The 24,040-nt window shown below is 38.6% G+C and overlaps 1 protein-coding gene across 1 annotated transcript; it reads left to right on the plus strand.

The window, feature by feature from the left end:
• The first annotated feature begins 1,999 nt into the window (after positions 1–1,999).
• Positions 2,000–23,071, plus strand: GALNT3 (polypeptide N-acetylgalactosaminyltransferase 3). The gene is made up of 11 exons (XM_065670531.1): positions 2,000–2,170; positions 12,356–12,954; positions 14,234–14,406; positions 15,617–15,766; positions 16,023–16,257; positions 16,632–16,749; positions 17,151–17,351; positions 18,397–18,528; positions 19,461–19,562; positions 21,574–21,726; positions 22,194–23,071. Exons 2-11 carry the CDS (start codon positions 12,443–12,445, stop codon positions 22,314–22,316), a joined length of 1,899 nt encoding a protein of 632 aa, XP_065526603.1. The 5' UTR covers positions 2,000–2,170; positions 12,356–12,442; the 3' UTR covers positions 22,317–23,071.
• The last annotated feature ends 969 nt before the right edge of the window (positions 23,072–24,040 follow it).

Below are 24,040 nucleotides of genomic sequence, written 5' to 3' on the forward strand. Positions count from 1 at the left end.
CTTTCCCCTGCAGGTGCAGAATTCCTAGAACATTTTCTAGAGGATGTGTAAGCAGTTTTGGTAACAGTGTACTAAATAATGATTCTGGTTTAATTCCCTAAAACTTTTTTCAGATTTGTACCAATGCTAGAAAGATGGTCTAGAAAGTATCATTAGCTAAAGTAATTAGTATCATTAGCTAAAAATAACTAAGCTAGCAAGACTCTTACCAAAAAATAGAAGTAATTTGCATTTTCTTCCTCCCTGTTTTTGAACTAGGTCTGACTAACAGCAAGTCATTTCTCAAATGTGACTGCAGCAGTTTTCAGAAAGGCTCATAAATCAGGCAACTCTGCTTTAGTAACCTAAACCTTAATCTTGTTCCCAATTAGATGAGTGGGTGGCTTTATAAACATGATAGTTTAAACAGAGTTTATACTGTTAGAGAATTTGTGGAAAATCTTCTGAACAAATTAGCTTTGAAAGTGGTCCAGGAGACATTGCAGAAAAGTCTCAATAGTAGAGGTGGAGTCTGTCTCTTTGGAAGTTGATCATAAAGAACTCACCAGTGTATTCTCTATGCAGTGCTGAACAACAGGAAAAATAGGAAAAAAAATTAAGGAAAAAATGTCACCAGCAAGTACTTCTCCATTAGCTTGTGATTATGCCACTTGTTAAAGGAAGATCATCACTGTTTTGTCCGTTTAGACTCCTTAAAACTGTGATTTTAGATATCTGGTTTTGTTTACTCTCTGGTTTTACTTCTTGCTTCATCTTGCAATTAAATCAGAACCTTTAAAACAAAACAAAACAAAAACATTGACCTGCCTTAAAATGGGCCATCACTGCAAAAATCACATGCTTTATCTGTGCTAAAATAGATTTGGTAATTATGGTGCTTGCTAAAAGAGGAGCTAAGTGACTGGTCTAAGTCTTGTGCCGAAGAACCTTTGTTTCAGGCCTGTGCCTGTTATTGCAGGCTTTATTCTGGAGAACAGCAGCTTTTTAAGTTTGCACACTAGAAACTTGCCTTGAATTTTGTGCTTCGAAAGGCTGAATGTTGGCTGTGCACGTCTGAGGTGATGTAGTACTTCCCACAGTTCAGGCCTCGACTTTCAAATGCATAGGGAAGGATTTTAACATGTTAAAAATACCAGAACACACTAAGTCTGATTAATTCCTGTCTAACTCTTCATTAGGTGCTCCTGGGGAAGATTAATTCAGTCAAAAAGTACTGGTATTAACATTTCTGTGGAATCAGTATAACTACTGCCAACTCACCTTGTGTTTGCTGAGCAGCTTTAGCTACTTGCAGCTCGGCAAGCTGAAGGAAATCAGCTTTGGAGGCTGCAGTTGTAACACTTACTTGAAAGCAGGAAGAAAGGGAGACTGTGCTCTGCTAAGGGAAGTTATTAACAAACTTTGTGAGGTTATTCCTCGGTGCTCGGTGCGATAGCCTTTCTCTCACACTGTGATCTCACCTCTAAGGGATTTTGCGTTCTGTTTCCCAGCAACGTGCACCGGGAGCGCTTGGTGAACCACGTCTTGCACGACATAGCACTTAGGTGACTGGAGCAGAAACCGCAGCACCCCGCCGCGATGCTTAAACAGCCACGCCGCAGTTCGGACGCTGAAGCACGCACCGAGGGCCGTGCCCTGCTGCGGTGCGCATTATGTAATTGTCTGAAAATCACACTGTCCTGCGGGCGCAGGAGCCGACCGGGGCAGCGCTGCGCGTTCCGCTCCAGCAGCGGGCGGGCCGAGCTCTCGGCTCCCCTCCGCCGCCGCCCGCAGGCCCGGCGACCCTCGCCGCTGAGGGGCTGCCCTCGCCCCTCTTCCCCGCTTCACCCCCTCCCGGCCAGGCCTCGCTCCCCTGCGCGGGGCCCCCCGCGACCGCGTCCCCCTCACTCCTCCTCCCAGCCCGCTCCTACCGCCGGCGGCGGCGGCTGCCTCGCCTCGCGCACCTGGGCGCCAGGTGAGGGTGGGGCCTCGCGCAGGCGCAGGGCCGCCCGTCCGCCCGCGCGCACCTGGCGGCCGCCGAGCGGAAGGCGCCGCAGCCTCAGCCGCCGGTGCAGCCTTCTCGCGCCGTGGGCGGCCTCCCGTCGGGGCGGAGAGCGGCGCGGAGCGGGGCGCCGCGTGCTCCCCTCACGGGCAGCCGCGCAGCGCCGGCGTCTTCTTCCCTTCGGACGAGGTGAGCTGAGCTGAGCTGAGCTGGGGGGAACCGCGGCGCGGGGGGAGACCCCGGCCACGGAACACCCGCGGGGCGGGGGGAGGAGGGAACTCCGGCCGCGGAGCCCCGCTCCGCGCGGTTCTGGTCCTCCTCGGCCGTGGCGGCGGGCCAGCAGCCGGTGCCCGTTCGCCGCCAGCGGTCCGGGTGTGCGCGGCACGGGACACTACGGGCGGGGGGAGTTGTGGCATGAGGGAGAGAGGTCCTGGGGCAGACGCGGGACTGGGCCTGCCCGGCGGATTCCACCACCATCGCGCCCCCCCCCCCCCCCCCCCAACCACGCTCGCTCTCACACGGCCCGCGAGCAGCCCCCTCACGTCCCACCGAGGCATCCAGCGCTGGGGGCCTGCCGGGGACCGCGCCCCGCTGCGGGCAAGCGTGACACGGGGAGCAGAGCTCGGTCTGCGGGAAGGGGGGCTGCTGCCCGGCAGCTGGGCAAACAGGTCTCCGGGAAGCGCTGGCCACCAGCCGGATGCACTGTCCAAACCAAAAGTATTGACTGAGGGAGGTGTCTCTTTACCGCGTTCTGATCCCGCCCAAGTATTTGCCCGCAGCTCCGCACTGGTCTGATAACAGCAGGGTGGTAGTTTCACTGTGTACGCTGACAGCTTCCTCTGGTGTATTTCATCCCGTCCGAGTGCTTTGAAGCTACTAGATGGTCTTTTTTGTCAGGCAGTTCGTTAGTTTCCCTTCTACACAGTAGATGACAGTACTTATGAATGTTTTCTTGGCTCTGGAGGACCGACAAGAAAAGTGAATTGTAATGTGGATAACCTTAGTGTCACGGGTTTTTATTTAACTTCTCATGGAATATGCTGACAGAAAAGTATTTATAAACATTCTTATTGGTTAGATAAAAATATCTTATTGGAAATATAAATTTTACAGATGCATCTCTGTCGTGTTTTACACTTTAGTCTTCTGCTACAAAACTGCACCTTTTGTTTAAAAAGTTACATTGATTTATTCAGTCTTGACTAAAGCTGGTGTCCTGCTGCGGAGCTGAGTGACAGAGTTAAAGACTGAGTCAGAACAGCCAACTTATGGCTTTTGGCTTCTTTTTTTAGCTAGGCTTGCTCAGTAGCCTGGTCAGTTTGGCATCCCATACTATCATCTCAAGGCTTCTCAATAACATAGTAGAGTAAAAATGAAGCTAGTTACAGAGAGCCCAGATTACTATTTTAGTTGCACTGTGGGAAGGAGCAGAAGACCAGTTTTCCTCGTGTAGCTGCTATTGCTTTTTAACTTCACCTCTCTTATTGGGTTGGGTAATAACATCGGCAGCCTGGATATCTTGACTTGTGTTAAAACAGAAACAAGATACAGCTGCCCTCTCTGATGTTTCCTGAAAGTCTGTGGTTGTAGGTGACAAACTGCACTGCTTTGAGATATTCCTTTTTGCTTTGCATAAATTTGTTGCTTTGGTCTGTTCTGAGAGCTGATATTTGAGTGCAGGGCTTCCCTTTTCTTCGTACTCAGTGTAGAGAATCATGTTCATAATGTGAATCACTGATCGGGTATCTGTCAGAGCTGATGAGTTTCTCCTCCTAATCTGCTCATTTCTGTGCTTATCTTCTAGAAGATTTGAAAGTGCCTCAAGTTGCTAGACCATAAAGTGCTAGATTTTGTTCGCTTGTGTAAAGTGTGGTTGTATTCACTTGCAGTCTGTCTTACCGTTGCCTGATTTTACCTAAGAGTTGCTGGTGTCATGTGCCATAGGAAACATTTCTGCCTACAGAGAAATTGTGTCACCAAACTACTGATGGTGACTTACTAATCAGATTCTGTGGTCAAATGGCTATTTGTTGTTAGGTGTAATTATTCAGCAGTGAAGCATAACTGGAAAAGAACCAGCTGAGTGGTGTGAGGCGGAAAGCACAGACACCTTTGGGAGATTCTGATGAAGATTAGTTTAACAGTCACTGACTCCATAAAACTCAATAAATCTCAAAAAATCCATTCAGAGACTTGCTTTGCTTTACACTTATTTAAACAGCAAAAAAGTTTAAGAGAAATTGGGGTGTAAAAATGTCATTTCAAGCTCTGCACTTAATACTCAGATGCATTTGCCATCTTAGAAGCATTACTACAATTAGGGGAAAAGTAAAAAATAAAAAAAATCCCTTGGCTATGATCCAGAGATAATTTTCTGGTACTTAAGTGAAAATCAGACACTAATCCTTCTGAGTTAAAATGCTGCTTACAGCTGCTATGGTACTCACTTCTCATCATGGCATTTTTAGGGACAGCCTAAAATGGTTTTAACAGAAGCCCAAACCAATCTGGCCTAAAAAAAAAAAAAATTAAAAAAATAAAAAAATTAAAAAATAAAGTTGAGTGAAATCTAAATTGAGTTCAGTTCATGTTTACAGTCCCAGAACTATAAAAATAAGCTGTAGATATTGTTTGTAATAAATGATTGCTGTATATTTTTAACATACTATCTGTTGTCACAGGGAACTATCTCTGCCTATCATGTACAGTGCTTAGCTGTAGAAAAATAGTAGTAGTGCTCATTTTGAAAGTGGTTTTGGAAGCACTTCCTCTAGAATACATAGGAGGGTTTGGAGGTTTTTGTATTCTCTTAATTTCAAAGAAACTGCTGAAGAAAATAATTAACAAATTAATTCCAGCTAGGTGTTTTGGGCAGCTGCTGCTCTGAATTTCTTTAGCCTGTTGTGTTATCATCCAGTTACAGCTTCAGATTTTTCTCTAATAATCACTAGGTTGATTGTGTCTCATCTTTGCTAGAATAATCTATGCCTTCAGTGTTTCTAAAACTAAGACTCGGGAACTGAATATGTTCAGTATTCCTCTTAGAACTTGCTTTTTTCAGGAGTAGAACCACGTTCCCACTGTTTGAGCTTCAGAGTATGTACCAGAGGAACGGTATCTGGAGTTTGTGAATCTCTAATTCTTTTAGATATGTGTGCCCTGTCTAGGAGTATATCCAATAGGAATTCTTAGTAGAACAACATAGCCAAGTGTCTCTTGTTGCAAGTGTAGAGATAGAAGCTTGAAAGTTGGTTCTGTTTCTCCTTTTTATGTGGAGCCTTTAATTTCTGTGCATTTCCTTTACAGTTTATTTCTGTATTTAAGCTGAGAGCTAATATTCTTGTAAACAGTAGCATAGTTTGGTAAACTTAAGCAACTGTTTTCATTTTACCCAAATGCTGAAGTACTTTTGAATGTTTTTGATTGAACGGAATGCCTTCATATTCCATATGCAGCTAAACTTGTATAGGAAGCTCACTTCAAATTGGATGCTTCTTAGTCTGTGTCATAAGAGGTGGTAATGTGAGTGGATGTTCTTCTGGTATGCACTTCTAGGAAGTGGAAACATTTTTATTCCGTTATTTATTTATTTTGCTGGAAGAAAAAGCTCAATTTCAATGGTGGTAGAAGGTGAGAATATTGCTTACCAAACTGAGTGTTTCAGTAATGTTTAGTAGCATCTATATCTGATTTCATGCAAAAAAACCCTAAAAAGCACTGTCTAGAATTTCAGATTCAGAAATAATAATGGCAAAAGTAGTGCTATATACAGGTAAAGCATCCTGACATCCATAATATATTTCTCTAGCAGACTTCTGCTAATTTGGTGAGAACAGCTGGTTGTGAGAATTTGGTTAGTGTTTCTACTCACACATGCCCTTTCTGATTAAGGGGGCATGAAGATCTTGATGAGGTGGTTGTATACTTCTAAAAAATAGAGAAGCTTTTTAATGAGCCTCTGCTTCTGGAGTTGCATCAGAATTAGATTAAGGGTGAAGCAAAAGTTGTGTAGTTAAATAGTTGTGATTAGTGTAATTCTGAGGTTTCCCCCACCCACCCCCCGTTATTTTTCTCTCTCTTTTGGTTATTTTTTAAAGTGGGGGTTTTTTTTGTTTGGTTTGGTTTGGTTTTCTTTATTTACCTTTAATGTTCCATAAGCAACATTCTCTAGAAACATTAGAACCCTTTGTAACATTCAGATAAAAGTAGATTTTAAAACAGTTTTACTAAAAAAAAAAAAATTAAAAAAATTAGGTCAAGTATATTGATGCTAACTCCAGTAAATTTCTCCTCACTGGCATGGTCTGAAAGAATGTCTGCTCTTTTGGGTCATACTGACAATTTAAAAAAGAAATAATGACTGTCTACGGTCTTGTTCAGACCAAGCAAACAAAAAGTCAGAATTGTTACGTGCTGGCCACTGCAGTAAGGCTTTCTTGTAAGCCAGAGTTTTTGCAGACAGGCTGACATCAGAGTTAGTGGGTGGCGTAGTGTAACATAGAGTGTATTGAATCCACACACTCCCCATGTGATGTGGTTTGAAGAAGTGTGGCAGCTGCTTTTTGGCACTTTTGGAAGATTTCTGTAGTGCATACTAGTTTTCTGGTTATTTTCTTCTTAAAAAAAAAAAAATCCTTAAAATCCAACTTCTGATGTTTAGGGCTAAGTATTTCCAAGTGCTGTAAGAATACAGACTACTATTAGTGAAAATAACACTAATGAATAAAAGATTAAACACTTTGCTGAACAGTCACCTCAGGGAGTTTAATCATGCCACATATTTCTTCAGCATGTCCTGGAGGATGTAACAGTAGCTTGGTCTGTGCTTGCTGACATAGCTATGCCATAAAAATGCATGAGGCATTTATGGAGAATGAAGATTGTATTTCTCACTACAAAATTATCCTGGTAAAAAATCCTTAGGAAGATACAGCTTTCATGGCAAAAGTTCTTTGGACAGCATAACATGTGTTCTGGAAACTGCTACTACTTTGTGCAGGGAATAGCTCTTATTGTAAGCAATATCCCTATCAGATATTTTGTGAATAAAACCACACTCGGTGCACTCTGTGTGCATCAAAGATCTTGCTGTATGTTTATGGCAAACGGGCCTGTGTTTGATCTTTAAAAAAGAAACATAACTTTCACTTGTTTCTGTGAATGTGCTGCCACATATGCTACTGGAGTGTACTAGTCCACACTGAAATGGTTAAGATGTGATGCTGTCTTGCACAACCACCTTGCTCAGGTGAGTTGTCTTCATTTCTAGGGACAGACACATTTCGCCGGAGTGTTATGGCAGCCTGCTGTATGTAGTCAGACCTGAGCAGCTGAGACAGATTTATCTAATAGAAGGAAATACATTGTCAAAAAGAAGTCAAAATATATGCAGATTAAAGTGAATATAGTTGCATAGGAAAACAAATGCCAAAAAAGTTGCTCTGTATTCTTGATTGCTAATTAGGTCTGCTCATAGTCTTTAGTGACTATCTTTTCTGAAGACACAGACGTGTGCACAAAACACAAGATAGTGCAAGAAATAATTTGGACTTTTTTTTTTTTTTTATTTTGGTTACTTTGATTTGCACTTATCTTGGCAATTGTGTTTATCAGGAGTATCCTAAGACATTATACATGCTCAATTTGTGCAGGAAATAATCCCAAATACAAAAAACAGTAATTCCCTTTCATTTTTTTGTAAAAATGTATATATGTGCTTTTGGCGCTTTGCAAAGAATAGCGGATAAAGAACTAGCTGGATGGCCGCACGCAACGAGTTGTGGTCAGTGGCTCAATGTCCAGTTGGAGACCAGTAATAAGTAGTGTCCCTTAGGGATTGGTGTTGGGATCAATCTTGTTCAACATCTTTGTCGGTGACATGGACAGTGGGATTCAGTGCACCCTCAGCAAGTTTGCTGATGACACCAAGCTGTGTGGTTCAGTTGATATGCTGGAGGGAAGGGATGCCATCCAGAGGGACCTTGACATGCTTGTGAGGTGGGCTGATGCCAACCTGATGAAGTTTAAGCATGCCAAGTGCAAGGTCCTACACCTGGGTCGGAGCAATCCCAGGCACAGCTACAGGTTGGGCAAAGAAGAGATTCAGAGCAGCCCTGTGGAGAAGGACTTCGGGGTGTTGGTCAATGAGAAACTGAACATGAGACAGCTCCAGTGTGCACTTGCAGCCCAGAAAGCCAACTGTATCCTGGGCTGTATCAAAAGGAGCATGAGCAGCGGGTCAAAGGAGGTGATCCTGCCCCTCTATTCTGCTCTTGTGAGACCTCACCTGGAGTATTGTGTGCAGTTCTGGTGTCCTCAACATAAAAAGGACATGGAACTGTTGGAACAAGTCCAGAGGAGGGCCATGAGGATGATCAGGGCACTGGAGTACCTACCATATGAAGACAGGCTGAGAAAGTTGGGGCTGTTCAGCCTGGAGAAGAGAAGGCTGCGTGGAGACCCCATAGCAGCCTTCCAGTATCCAAAGGGGGCCTATAGAGATGCTGGGGAGGGACTCTTCATTAGGGACTGTAGTGATAGGAGAAGGGGTAATGGGTTAAAACTTAAACAGGGGAAGTTTAGATTGGATATAAGGAGGAAGTTATTTCCTGTTAGGGTGGTGAGGCACTGGAATGGGTTGCCCAGGGAGGTTGTGAATGCTCCATCCCTGGCAGTGTTCAAGGCCAGTTTGCAGAGAGCCTTAGGTGAGATGGTTTAGTGTGAGGTGTCCCTGCCCATGGCAGGGGGGTTGGAACTTGATGATCTTAAGGTCCTTTCCAACCCTAACTATTCTATGATTCTACGTGTGTTAGTATGAAAGCCAGCAGCAGCAGAAATCCAAAGTATGTGCTAAAATCTATGGAAGAAATCTTTGGTATTTTCTAGTCCATTTTTAATTTTTGTCACTGGAGACAATTAAGCCAGATTTCTTGTAGTAAACATGAAACTAGAATGACATGGTGAGAGTAGCGTAAGTAAATGTGGCCACATTAATTGAAATGTGGAAAATGTACAGTGGAAATCTGACAACTGCAACTTTAAATCTACAAAATAATTGTTTAATTACTTAAAAGATTTCTCTGGTAATAAGGCAGGTAACAGGTATGTTAGCCATACCATTTAATTTTTCTACCCTTTGATTATTCTCATTAAAACAGAATGAGACAGTCATAAGTATTTAACTCAAATACTGATTCAAGTATAACTTCAGCGTAAAACAATCCATGTTGCTACATAGAATTATCTTTAACCTCTCTTCTCTTGACAGATCTTAAACCAGTATGTTCATTAAAGACTGACCTTTCTGTTGGTACTGAGTAACTTAAGTCTCTCACCAGAGGAGGAGGCCTAGAGGAAGTTGGAGAACATTGTTGCATATTTAGTGGTACAAAAGAAATTTGAGGGCAACAACGTTCGGAAACAAACCAACCAGCCAACCAATGCTAGTGCACGCACACCCCACCCTGCCCCCACAGGTGTTAGCCTGGTTGACTATGCAGAATAGCTACTTGAGAGAAGAAGTTGACAGATGTCTCTTGTAACATTAAGTAGTTCAAATATGAAAAGCATGGGTTTTTTTTCTGTGCCCCCCCCCCCCCCCCCAGTTTTATGAACTTACATTCATTATTGATTCCTAAGCTTTTAGGTTCACAAGCACTGTATCATATGTGGTGCTCTGAGAAACGGTAACATGATTTTATTTTTCTCAGATGTTATGAAAACATTAATAGTTAACTGGTTGCAGAGGTTGTAGGCTCAGGCAGAGCCCTTGCAGAGTTAGCAGTGTAGTTTTACAAGTTACAGTCTTCTTGTTGCGTGTTGATCTGTATATATGCTAGGTGGTTTACATTGTGTATTGCATTTACATGGCAAGGTTGGGAGGTATGGGGTGACTGCAGGGGTGGCCTCTGTGAGAAAAGACCAGGGCTGCCATTGTGCTGGACGCAGCTGGTTCCAGTCAGCTCTAAAATGGACCTGCTGCTGGCCAAAGCTGAGCCACCCAGTGTGGCAAGTGGTGCCTTTGTGATAAGGTATTTAAGAAAGAGTAAAAAATGCTGCACAGCAGCTGTGGGAGATGAAGGAGAAAAACGTGAGAGAAAGAGCCCTGCAGAGACAGTAGCATCAGCGAAGAAGGAGGGGAGGAGGTATTCCAGGCACTGGGGCAGATACTCCCCTGTGGCCCATGGAGAAGACTGTGAGGAGGCAGGCTGTCCTGCTGCAGCCCATAGAGAAGACCACAGTGTAGAAGGTATTTCTCTGCAGCCTATGCAGGGCCCCATGATGGAGCAGGTAGGTATGTCCTGAAGTAATCTGCAGTCCATGGGAGCCCATGCAGGAGCAAGATCCTGGCAGGAACCTGTGGATGTCCCATATTGGAGTAGTTTTTGCTGAAGTACTGCACTTCATGAAGAGGACCTGTGTTGTAGCAGGGAAAAAGTGTGAAGAGGAAGGAGCGGTACAGATGAAGTGTTACGAGCTGACCACAGCCCTCATTTTCCATACCCTCTACAACATTTGAGAGAAAGGAGACAGAAGATTTGGGAATGAAGGAGTGAAGTTGAGCTTGGGAAGGCGATATTATTTTTGTCTTTGTTTTTCATCATCCAACTCTATTTTAAATTGGCAATAAATTAAGTTTGTCATCCTTGGGTCTGTCTTCCCCATGACAGTAACTGGTAAACGATCACACTGTCCTGACCTCAACCCGTGTGCTTTTCCATCTTATTTTCTCCCCACTGTCCTGTTGAGGAGGTGGAATGAGAGAATGGCTGGGTGAGTGTCTGGCAGCCAGCCAAGATCAACTCCCCAGACACTGTGAGAAAACAAGGCATTTTTTAACCTGTCAGTTTGGTAAATGGATCACAGTCCTTTCACCAGGAAGGAAAGATTTTATTCTTAGTCTTGCAGTGTATAGGTATCAGAACTGTAGTACAGATTTTCAGCACTGAAGAAAAATGGGAAAATAAGGTGTGAGACAGAAGTGGGATTTGTTACGTGTTTTCTTGGAAACTTAGTAAAGCATGTTTTTGTACATTGTAGAATCTATATGGCAGTGATGTAATGACCTTCACCTCTGCATTCTTATAAGAATAGCTCTATGATAAATCCACTGTTGTTTGAATGTATGGGTTTATTAAAAAAACTGACATAAGCTTTGATATAATCTATAATGTACTCAAGTCTGGATGCTCAACTTATCCTGGAAATTCTTGAAGGAAAACAGGTGAGCTTTTTTTTTTCTATAAGGTTTATCTCTTCCTGAGTATATGGTATTCCAATGAAGAAGTACAGAACCTATTTGTATTTCAAAGGTTGAAATAGAAAAGTAGTTTTTGCAATTCTGTGGTCAGTAATAAGCAAGTGGGAACCAACTGTGGTTTTTATCTAGATGCTGCTTATTTCTTAGTTTACATACATGGAATTTACAGAAAAATAAAGCTGTGCTTTGAATTAAGGCTGGTTGCTATTTTTCTCCTTGTAAATTGCCAATTTTGCATTGAGAAATTCATTCAAATCACTTGGATTTTGGTAGTCCTCAAATGTTTTCCATACTTCCCCATCTTTGAAAGCTGCTGAATAATTGCTTGTCTGTGGAAAAAAATAGGGGCAGAGTTCCTGAAAGAGGAGCTCTTTGACATGTTCTCTTGATGAGTTGCAGCAGCACATGCCAGAAAATGGGTATAAGTGAATGAAAAAAAAACCCCACAGAATAATTACTGGATCCTCAGGCTAGATAAATGTACTTCAAATTACACGTATGAAGTCTGCATTGAGTATGTATACTACATAAGTAAATTAATCTAAACATTTACCGCTTGAAGTCCAATTACTTAAGTCTGATATTAAAATGTTTTTGTTTGTTTGTTTGTTTTGTTTTTTTTTAATATTGGAAGTTTCCTAATGTTGAAGTAAGTTGATTGAGAAGTCCTTCCTGTCTTTATATTTCACTTTTTATATGGATCTTTCTTACATGCAACTTTATTTTATTAATTCCATCTGTTTTCCTTCTATACTATCATGGAACTTAATTTCCCTGCTTTTAGGAGACTTAACACTTTTCTCAAATTTTAGCAACTAAATTTTCAAGATTTGGCAGAAAATGAACATGTAATGGCATTGTGTAGAAATAGTGGTTTATTCTCAGTGGTATTCCTGCTTTCTGGTTCTTGTATTTAGAAAACTAAAACAGAATAAAAGCCATGGAAAGTGCATTTGGGGTATCTTAGAGATAGGTTTGAAGTATCTTTAAGTGATGGATGCATAATGATTGACAGCTGGGAGTTGTGAATTAGCTCCTGCCCATTAATTTCTTGTTGTTTTACACTGTTGGATATACTAGCTGTCTAAATTGCTACTTTTTGTTTTAATTTACAGGTGTTGTTATTTCAAGAAATGCTGTGACCTACTTGAAGAACATTATCACAAGACAAAAGTTCCTGTGAATTATATTTTTAAACTAGAATGGCTTTGAAAAAAACACCTAAACTATTCAAGAAGTTTTTTTTCCACTGGAAACTTTGGAAGTTTAGCATCATTGTGTTTGTCTTTCTGGTATTTTTATTTTTATTACAAAAAGAAGTGGGTGTTCAAGATTTTAAAGATGAAGCAGGGATTGAGCCAGTTGTTGGAAAGAAAAGTCATGTGTTAGGTCTTGTGTTAAATGCTATGAACAATATCAAAGGTGCAAAGCCAAAAATGCAAATAAAAGCACCTGTTAGGCAAACTAAGACTCCTGGAGAGAGACACTGTTTGCCAGGATACTATACTGCAGTGGAACTAAAACCCTTTCTAGATCGACCCCTTCAAGATCCTAATGCACCTGGAGCTTCTGGTAAAGCATTTAAAACCATCAACTTAAATTCAGAAGAACAGAAAGAAAAACAGCGTGGAGAAGAAAAGCACTGTTTTAATGCATTTGCAAGTGATAGGATTTCTTTACACCGAGATCTTGGACCAGACACTCGACCTCCTGAGTATGTTGAAATGTATATGTTCTGTTAGTTGAAAAAACTTCTTAGAAATACAGATTGCAAAGTGCAAAGTGATTTGAGTTCAGCATTAGGTGATAGTTTAGGAAAGTTTCCTAGCTATGCATAATGATTGGCTGTACATAATGGTCCACAGTGCCAAAGCCAAGAATGTTTAGAAAGGCTCACTTCTCTCATGGTTTTGAATTCGAAGTAACCATATTTAAATAAAGTTTTCAGCTACAATTTCTTAATGACTTTCTGGAAGCCAGATAGATTTTACTTAGAAGAAAACTAAAAATGTATTTTAAGCTTTTTTCCCCAAGTTAAATGCTATTTCCTGCCCTACTTTTTTAAGCATTCAGTGTTTTAGTAAAACCACTAGCATAATTTAACAAATTAGGAAATGTAAGTTGTTGAACAAGGCTATGAAACATTTCAGCAATACTGTATTAATGAAGTCTCTAGGACTTGGTAGAGTGGGTTTTGGTTATGAGGTGTCTTTGTTAGTGTCATATTATATATGTTCTCAGCTGTGTCACAAGTGAATAATCTTACAATACTACATGCTGGTAGTATGAATATCTTCTTACATGTGATGCAGCTCACAATAACCTTTGCTAGAGCATAACTGGTGGGTTTCTGTCTGTGTATTTTCTGAGGCAGTGGTTGTGATAATTACCTTGGGGAGTCTTGCAGTCTCTAAAGCTGACAGGCAATAAACAGTAAGTGTACAGCCTATGAATACAGACAGAAGTGCTGTCATTTTGACTTGCAACTGGATTTAAGTAGGTTCAGAATATGTCAGTCATGGGAAAAACTGTCCATTAAAAATTGCTTTTCTTGAATGGGATATGCTGCCCTAAGGATTTCTTGGTATTTCTACAAGATTTTGGAGTTCTGAATTAGATCTGCTCTATTTTTTTCTTGCAAGCTCTGCATTCTCCTAGCAAACAGTCATCTTTGTACTTTAGGTTTTTAACGGTAAACGTGTCTTAAAGTCTGATTTTTGCAGCTCAGTACCTCTTGGTCTCAATAAAATAGTATTATTTTTTGAAGAACATCTGGGTGCTATATGAAAAGTTCTCAAATGTTTTTAAGACGGAAGCAGAACTGAGTCAGTTGTTGTGAGTCAGTTGTTAAGTGGCATTGTTGTTTATCATGTTTTTGAGAAATATTTGTACAGCTTCTCCAGTTGGAGCACCTGCTTTTGTGCACCAAAACTCAGAGTTTGAGTCCAAACTTTTTGTCCATTTTGTAACATTTGATGCTTTCTGATCTGTAGATGTATTGAACAAAAGTTTAAGCGTTGCCCGCCGTTGCCAACCACAAGTATTGTAATAGTTTTTCATAATGAAGCATGGTCCACTCTGCTCAGAACTGTTCACAGTGTGATGTATACGTCTCCTGCAGTACTGCTAAAGGAGATTATTTTGGTGGATGATGCCAGTGTAGATGGTAAGAAGTAATTTCTATTTTTTTTTTTTAATGTAACATGTTGGGATTGCAGAGAAATTGGTTGAAAGAGCTTATCTCTCTACCACCATTGACATATATAATAGTATTTTAAGTGGTTGTCTTGCTTTCTTGTTCTATAAAATAGAAAATAGTTCTCCCCATCTTTTTTTCATTAAGGTAATTAAATATGAAATTCTTGTTCTCTAAGGGTTTTTAAACCTCATTTCTGATTATTCCAATTCTAGTGCTTCTTAAACTGCATAACTGGTTGCATGACAAGTAGCTCTGTAATCTGTGCTTCAGACCATTTACAGTTCATAGAATGAAGTGTCCAAGGATAAATTGGCCAATGCTTGTAGCAATTTGCATTTTATCATAGCGATTTTCTTTATGCAAATTAATCTTATTAGTATGAAAGGCAGTGTCTTATGTAGAAACTAAAATTTAACAAATTTTAAAATTATTAAAATTAATCTTTAATACTTACGCTGGCTGCCAAAAAAATTTGAATGTATGCTGACTATAGTCACAAATACAAGTCCAAAGAACTGCATATGCTCAGCCTTAGATGAACATTTCTATACACACATGGCTGTATTAATGCATTTACGTTTACAAGTCTGTATTTAGTATACTGACACGCTTAGATGTGAAATATGTTCAGTAATACAGATTAATACTAAGGATGGGCAGAAGAATTAAGATGATATGGGATGTGTGATGAGGGATGTGGGGTTGTTTCTCAAATTTAGCATGTCCAAAGAGTGTTTTATATAGTTGCTGATGTAAATATTGTAGCCTTTGAAAACTCTAACATATGCTGTCATTCAGGAAAAAAAGTCGTCTGTTCTGGAGATAATTTGAGTAACTGAGTGCGCAATCTATTGCCTCTGAAAATTGATATTGAATTGATTTTCAAACTGTTGATACTACAGAAGAGATATACTAGCACGTGCCCTTTCTCATTTAGAATATTTTTAGCGTTCCGTGTTCTGCTCTTGGCCAGTCATGTCTTCCTGTGCAATCACCCCCAACAAAACTCAGTCCCTAAAAATAACATTCAACAGTCAGGAAATTTTTTTTACTGCTCTAATGTGAGGTCACTCCTAGGATTAGTGTGAATTGTTTATCCTGATAGTTTAGTAATGTAGAATTTTAGGCAGTGTCATGTATGCACACTGAATATCCTTAAACCAATTTCTCTTTCTAGAATACTTGCATGATAAGCTAGATGAATATGTGAAACCATTTCAAATAGTTAAAGTAGTCCGTCAAAAGGAAAGAAAAGGTCTAATCACTGCACGGTTGTTGGGAGCTTCAGTAGCAACAGGAGAGACCCTTACCTTTCTGGATGCTCATTGTGAGTAAATCTGTAACTATGCCAGGTCTGGTTTATAATGCTGTTGTCTTTGATTTAATATTACAGATTTTTTATAGACTATTAACATTAACAATGTATAATCTTTCCTATTGCTATTTTATATTATTGAAAGTATACTTAGTAATGCTATTTAAAAGCAGTGCATATTGGCTTGCTGTGGGCATGTTAAAATATTCTCTGTGTGCTATTTTATAGTCAAGTAAAAATTCAGTGCTTGTCACCATTTTCTCCATAGGCGAATGCTTTTATGGCTGGTTGGAGCCTTTACTGGCAAGAATAGCTGAGAACCCTGTAGCTGTTGTAAGCCCTGATATTGCTTCTATAGATCTCAACACTTTTGAATTCAGTAAACCATCTCCTTATGGGCATAGCCACAACAGAGGAAATTTTGATTGGAGTTTGTCATTTGGATGGGAATCTCTTCCTAAACATGAAAATAAAAGAAGAAAAGATGAAACCTATCCAATTAGGTAAACATAATTTGAATAATATTTTAAATACTTCAGTTTTCATGGTTGTTTATACCACAGATTCTGGCTTCTCATTCATCATATTTGAAAGGATGACAACAGAGTTTCAGAACACCAAAATACTAGACTGTTACAGCAGTGTATTTGATGATAATTGTATGTGCTTTGGCCACAGACAGATTACTGGTCTGGAGGAGTAATAACTTTGCTTGATATTGTCCATACAGGGAAAATATTTTTTTCCCGATGCTGTCTTTTATAGCAAAGTTACACTAAATCAGCTTTTAATAAATGACAATAAAACTGTCAAATGAGACCTAATGTGGGCTATCTATTTAAATCTTGTCTTCCTCAGTAAATTTCTGTTTTTGCAGAACACCTACTTTTGCTGGAGGTCTCTTTTCAATATCAAAAGCCTACTTCAAGCACATTGGAAGCTATGATGAAGAAATGGAAATATGGGGAGGTGAAAATATAGAAATGTCTTTCAGAGTAAGTTTAGCTACTTAATTAGCAGTGACCTCTACACTGGCAGGATTTTTGAGGACAAGTTATTCTTAGATCTTGATTTCTCTGCTGAATTGGCCAACTAGGACAAGGGAAATGAATTACTAATGACCTGATACAGAATACAAACATGATCACTGGACTGGTTTTGGTGTTGGTTTTTTTGTTTGTTTTTTTTTTTTTTAATGTGTTTAGGTTTGGTAACTGAAATGTACTTTTCCAGGGTTTACCTGAACAGGAAAATTGCTTATGGTATGCCTGATATATGCACTTTTGCTAGTGGTTTGGGATTTTTTTCTGGCAAATGATAACATTGCTGATTTATTTTTTTTTCCACTCCCTTAACTCTAATTGCAGTGCACTTACACAAAAAATGTTATTATTAGGTATGGCAATGTGGTGGACAGTTGGAGATCATGCCTTGCTCTGTTGTTGGCCATGTCTTTCGCAGCAAGAGTCCCCATACTTTCCCAAAAGGTACCCAAGTGATCACACGTAATCAAGTCCGCCTTGCAGAAGTGTGGATGGATGAATATAAAGAAATATTTTATCGAAGAAACACAGAGGCAGCAAAAATTGTGAAACAAGTAGGTGGTGGTGGTGGTATTAGAAATCACACTTGCTGCGTTGAAAGTTTTGGTGAGCAAAAGTTATTTATTGATGAAGTATGTAAGGATTCTAGATATTTTAATGAAAAGACAGTTCAGTTTGCTTAATGTGTTGTCCCAACAAACATCAAAAGACTTCACTGTTTGGGTGGTAACAGTTCTGTTTTGCATGGTGGGTTTTTTTGATTGGTAGGGTTTTTCTCATACATTTTCTCATACATGCTCTAAAATCCTGGGCTGTTTGAACTGAGCATTACTGGAATGAGCATGAGAAAAGCTACTGAGCATACAAAGTCCAAACTTTTTTTTTTTTTTGAGTTTTGTTGCTCTTTAGCCGCAGAATAAAGATTATTCAACGATAGCTATCCATCCTTTTTCTATCTGCTTAAAAAAAATGTTCAATAAAGGGGATTTGGGTTTGGTTTATTTTTGTAAGTTTTCTGGAACTTTGGTCTTTCACCTGCTGGAATCTAGAGTTTCCTTCAAGGAGATATCTGTTATCCCTTTGTATGATAAATTTTTTGACTATTGTATCACTAATAGAATCAGATTTCCTAAGCATGTTTAGCAGCTAGACAGCTGAGTTCTGTCTGGGAAACTTCGCATGCACTATTAGGCTAATTATTTACTTACTCCAATTCATTATTTCAGATCACTCTTTTTAGTGAGATCAGATAGCTTTATAACTGTCATCAGTATGGTCTTGTTCATACTTTCCCATTTCATGGCACTGTGTTAAAACTCTCTTGGGACTAAGGGTACTTCTGTTGTTTCCATGTTGAAATGTACTTTTCTTGCACATGCTTTGAAATGCTGCAGGCAGGATGTCAGTGGTGTTATGATGCTGAAAAATAAACAGCAGTAACCATAGTAGTACTGTATTAAAGAAAAATTAAAAATCAGCAAATGGAGCTTAAAGCTAGTTTAAAGTTACAATACAGACTATCATGGATTCATATGTACAAACTGGTATTAGTGACATTGGTTTGTTTCTCTTCCATCCTTACTTCTCTTCCTCTAACAGAAAACATTTGGAGACATCTCAAAAAGACTCGAGTTAAGGCAACGTCTGCAGTGTAAAAATTTTACCTGGTATCTCAGTAATATTTATCCAGAAGCATATGTGCCAGACCTGAACCCTTTATTTTCTGGATATGTAAGTTGAATATTAATTATTTTCTATAGTATTCTATAATTCAGGAAGTTTGCTAATCTTTTGTGTTACCTTAGCCATAGCTCTTGCATTTTATCTGTCATTAGTTGCTCTAGGATCTTCTGTCACTACTCTGCACAAGAATCTCTCCTCCATACCTTGCTATTTGTATATTTTATAGCTTTGTTAATGTAAGCAAAGCTTCTTAATAGCTAACAGTATCCTTGCTTAACAGTATCTTACAGCCTGCTAAGATAAACAACATTCTGCTTATCACTAACAGTTAAAATGACACAAAAGTAGTAAGCCAGTGATGAGAGGTTTCCTGAGTTATCAAGGTAAATTTAACTTTACATAGTAGAAAGGCTGAGAGAATTTTTTACTTCATGTTAATAAATAAAATTGGACAGCTGTTTGCTTATCAGAGTTAAACTTATGCTGAGGAAAATGTATGTTTATACATTATGTGTATGGGGTTTTTTTTTAAGTCCATTGTGTTTCCTCTGCCAAATAACTTTAGATATTGCATTCCTAAAACCAAAAATTGTTAAACAACTAATAATTCTTAGTTTGAGGTGAATGCAAACGTTTAGCTTACATTTGCAAATAAACTTCCCCTTCCTCCAATTTTGTGTATTTTCTGTATATGCATTCAAATTGTGATTTGAGTAACAATAACTTTGTACACCAGTAGCCCAGTAATTCCCAGTGTGTGGTTGTAGACAACCATAATGGAGTTATTAGGCTTTTAGTTAGAAAAGATTAATGAAGAGACCAGGATTTTTAGACTTCAGCACAGCAGAAAGTAAAAATGAACAGCTGTAACTGTTGTTAACCCAAAGGTTAATTTTGTATCCATGAGCCAGTTTAATTTTTTGTCATTCCCCCGAGTGAATTTCTTTCTTTTTATTTTTCTGTTTACACCCTTTCTTTAGTTAAAAAATCTAGGTAACCGCATGTGTCTGGATGTTGGTGAAAACAACCATGGTGGCAAACCATTGATTATGTATTCTTGTCATGGACTTGGAGGAAATCAGGTAAAATACTTGATACCTGATTTTTATGGTCTGTTTAGCTGTAACTTTCCCATATTAAAGCTTTTAATTTATTTTAGAGCAATGGACTAATTTTTAATATGCAATTTCTCTCTCCCTCTTTTTCTTTTTTTTTTTTCTTTAATTCCTATTGTTTAAGAAAAATTCCATTCTGCTCTTCATGTTGTGTTCTGGTTCTAATGTTCTGTGTTCAGCATATCAATTCAAATTTTTAACACAGTTTCACTGCTTCACTTGATATCTCCTTTCAGTGCAAAACCTTTCCTCCTACCCTTACTACTTTAAGTGTTGTCTTCTTAATTCTTCCTTTCCTTATGCTTCCTCCTATTGCTTCTTTCTCTGCCACCAGGACTCGTGCTGTCAAGGAAGATGTTGATGGGAATCCGGCCAATGGGAGATCAAGTGGCCAGGCCTGAGCCATCTTCCCTGTCACGCTTGCAGCCTCATAGTGGGAGGTCAAAGTGGCCTATCCTGTACTGGCTAATGCAAGTGAATAACATTGAATTTGTCCAAGAAGAGCTCTCCTTGATGCATAGCTCTTGGAGGCAGCAATGGTGCTATGTTTCTTCTACAGTATGGCTTGCAATACATGTCAGATACTGAATCTTTCAGTCACTACTGTAATAGTAGTAAAAGTAACATCTCATCTTCCTTCCTGCCCAGAAATGAACAATTCTGTGTTGCCTTAAAGAGTTATTTGGTGAATAAAATCTATTAACTGTACATCCTTAATAACTAAAGGTCAAAAATATTTAAAAGGTTTTATTAGAACATAGTTGTAATTTTTTTTCTTAATAAAATCTTCAATTTTAATGCCCTCCATTGATGGCACTGTGAAAACTCAGACACCTGGTTGATACTTTCTTACACCAATTTTGTGGGAGATGGAATGCTGTTTAGGTTAACTACACAGTATTCCAGCATAACTTGTTAGATTAGCTTCTTACAATACTGAATTTTTTTTTTCCCCTTAATCCTGATGTGAATTAGTACAATATTAGCCTTTTCACATTGTCACAGTCATAATGCAGGAGCAAAGACATTATACTAAGAGGTCTGCTATATGCTTCTCTTGTCAGCTCTCCCTAAGTTATGTTGCGAATGTACTAAAATTATGGGGTTTTTTTCCTTCTGCCATAAAATGAGTCTAAATCCCTTTAAATGCCAACCTTCAGAGCATTTTAATGTAGGTTTTGCTGACAATGTTCAAGAGATGTGCATATTTGCTTACTTAACCTTTCTCATTACAGTACTCTGTTTCTAGTTGGTTTATGTGCTTTACCAAATTTCAGCAGAATAGGCTGAAATTTTCCATTCCAGGAGAATGGATTAGAATCTAGAGAACCTCGTTTTCAGAGTTGTACATGAATTGTTTATAATTCCTCCTTGTTAGGGTATTCTGGGGCTGGGAACACGTTCATCTCTGTATCAAAAATTAATGAGGTTTTAAACCTCACTTTCTATGATTTTCTAATGGCTAGCTCACAAGAGAACAGAACAGCATCCTATTATTAGCATTTATGGTTTAGATCAAGCAGCAAAATTTGACGTGGAGCAATCAGTGTTGTTCTGTGTGACAATTTTCTTTTTTGTTTGCTCAAAGAAAAAAACAAAATCCAGCAACAAAAATAGAATAAAGTTTTTTAAAGCTAAGAAATGCCAATATTGAAGTTATCCATGCAACTATCTCTATTCTTCAGTTTACCTCCTTGAATTATGTATGCTTCCTGAAAGAGCAAGCAACAAGATCTAGCATCGTAATGCTTATTTGCAATTTATACACTTAAGTACTTATAGATACGTTCTATTGCATTAGTATCTTTGTAAACACTTTTAAAGTGCATATGCTAGAAATGAGAGCAAGTATTCTGTAGTCTCAAATTGTTGATTAACAAAATAATGCATTTTTTTGTTAATTTAAATTCAAAGGATTAATTTAGTTTAATATTCTTGTTAGTGTTTATTTACTTATTTTTTTTTATTATCTAAATAGTACTTTGAATATTCTGCACACCATGAAATTCGACATAACATTCAGAAGGAGCTTTGCCTGTATGCTTCTAAAGGGCCTGTGCAGCTTCGTGAATGTAACTACAAAGGCCAGAAAACCGTTGCTGTTGGAGAAGAGCAATGGCTGCACCAAAAGGTATTTAGAATCTCCTTTTTTATCAGTGATCTTTTTATATGAGTTAATTTCTGATTTCCAAAAGAGAATCCCAACAATACAAAACTCTGAAGAAGAAAAGGAAAAATTTAATTTCTGGGAGGAAAAGGTGTAGGTACTTCTAGTCTTTCAGTTACCAGATCAAAACTTGATGATATCACTATTTTAAATGTAAAGTACTTTGAAAACCAGTTGATACCCTATAGTGTCTTTTAAAATAATTTTTTAAAAATTTTCCTAACAAAATAACCTGTCACTTGCACACTACTTAAATTTGCTTGCTAGCCCCCCTCTGTATATCTGCAGAGATGAATATCCCCCATCTGTATGTCTTACTCTTTAACAACAATGAACTTGGGGGGGGGAAATGAAGTGTGTGGGGAAAATAGCATGCTTGATGTTTGTTCACTTTATTTATTTTTTCTTTCTTCCTGTTTTACTCACTTTAGGATCAATCTCTGTACAATGCAGCACTACATATGTGCCTTACAGGGAATGGAGAGCATCCAAGTTTGGCATCCTGTAATCCATCAGACCCCTTCCAGAAGTGGATCTTTGGCCAGAACAATTAAGACTTGATATTTATAGACAGGAGGATTTATTTAAAGATCCATTCTAAACTGTGATTCATATATGTATACTGCATTTTTAAGTGATGCAAAATGTTTAAACAGGTTTTTTTTTCCTCTTATTTAAGTTGGTTAAAAAATGTGTCATCACAGATTCCCTAGGAGTCTGTTATACCAAAGATGATGAGATCCCAATTAAGAAAAATGTTTACAATATTTCTAGTATAAGACTTTCTATATTGACCACTGATTTATGGATTCTATTAGTCCTTTTTCACCCTTGGGACCATAGGTATATCGTCTTTCCACATATTGTGACTACTTCTGAGGAAGACTAGTTCTCTCTGTAGAGTTCTGAGATATGAAATACTGCTTAAAAAACAAGACACTTTATGTATATCTTTACGCTCAATTAACATCATTTATTTTTTAATCATCTACTCAGTGAACTCTTCTCAGTGTTTTTCTGTCACTTGAAAATTAAATATTTCACTTTCAGGTTAAAGCCAAATAGGTTACCACACTGTGCTCAGCTTCTAGCAAGTCAGTTCTTCATTTGTAGAAGATAATAATAATTCTCAATGAAATATGTATGATTTTCTTCATGGGGAATTCGCTTATTCTGGTATTAATCTCCTTCTGTTTAGCCAAAACGTTTTGTATAGGTCCTTTTGTATTTCATAAACCTTGAGATTTATGACAAAATTATATTGTAATAGATTTCTGAGCTGCTTAACATAAAACACGTTTTCTCAGTATTTTGTTTACTATTGATTTTAAATCACGTTATCTAGTAACCCCACTTTTTTCATTTATACAATGTTTACCTAAGAAGTTTCTAATATTATCTGTACATAATTTCTTGTGTAAAAACTTGTACGTTGAGTTTTTTTCTTGTTGCTGTTTCCTCTTTTACAAAGGATTGACCTCAGTTTTATCAGTCCAAGTGAGACCTTGGCCTTTCATATGAAATACTGTATTCTCGTAAACATCCACAACCAGACTTCCCTAGATCATGTAGTCATGTAGAGCTATGACTTCATAAATAGCCTTCCTTTGATTAAGTATTTTATTTATATTTGTTTGTCCTACTGGATGCGTAAGTGTTAAACACCCTCCAGTTAGTCTTCCATTGCAATCGCCAATCATGCCTATTTTCTGACTGTGGTTATCTGAGGCCAGAAAGAGGCAACTTTTCTGCACAAGAAATTTTTAGGAATAGAGATGTACACTTTAAAATATCTACTCCAGGGTAGCAAGGTGAGATTATTGAGCATCCCACCCTTAAAGCATCTAAGGTCACATAAGATTACACTTTAGTATGGTAAGATCTATTTCAGAATAAAATTTTATATTCTGATTTGGAGAGGATCTAATTGGTTTATGCAAATTGTGGGGGTTTAAAATAACTTTAAAGTTGCATGTATTATGATATGGGAAGAAAGTGGCTATGACATAAAAATAATGAACTTCTAGGAAGGGAAGAAAGCAGAAGAAAGACAAGGAAAAGACTTACTATTGTCTAGGAGTGCCAATTTTAAGTAGGGATGGGAAACATCAATGGTAGGAAGGTATTTAATCTTTGCAGCTTGTTGAAAGAATTGTGTTGAATGAATTGTGTTGAACATCTGCAGAATCTTCAAACAGAATAAAACAGGAGTTGCATAATAGCAATCAGCTTAATAATGAACTCTTTGATAATCTCAGTCTCAAGAAAAGTGCACATA

Source organism: Lathamus discolor, chromosome 3 (genome assembly GCF_037157495.1).
Source record: "Lathamus discolor isolate bLatDis1 chromosome 3, bLatDis1.hap1, whole genome shotgun sequence".
Classification (NCBI taxonomy): Eukaryota; Metazoa; Chordata; class Aves; order Psittaciformes; family Psittacidae; genus Lathamus; species Lathamus discolor.

Bases quoted from the DNA above. Each gene is read 5' to 3' on its own strand.
- GALNT3 (XM_065670531.1), top strand. From the start codon at position 12,443: ATGGCTTTGAAAAAAACACCTAAACTATTCAAGAAGTTTTTTTTCCAC. The intron at 16,750-17,150 runs GTAAGTTTAGCT...TGTTATTATTAG, and splicing joins ATATAGAAATGTCTTTCAGA to GTATGGCAATGTGGTGGACA. The intron at 21,727-22,193 runs GTATTTAGAATC...TACTCACTTTAG, and splicing joins AGCAATGGCTGCACCAAAAG to GATCAATCTCTGTACAATGC.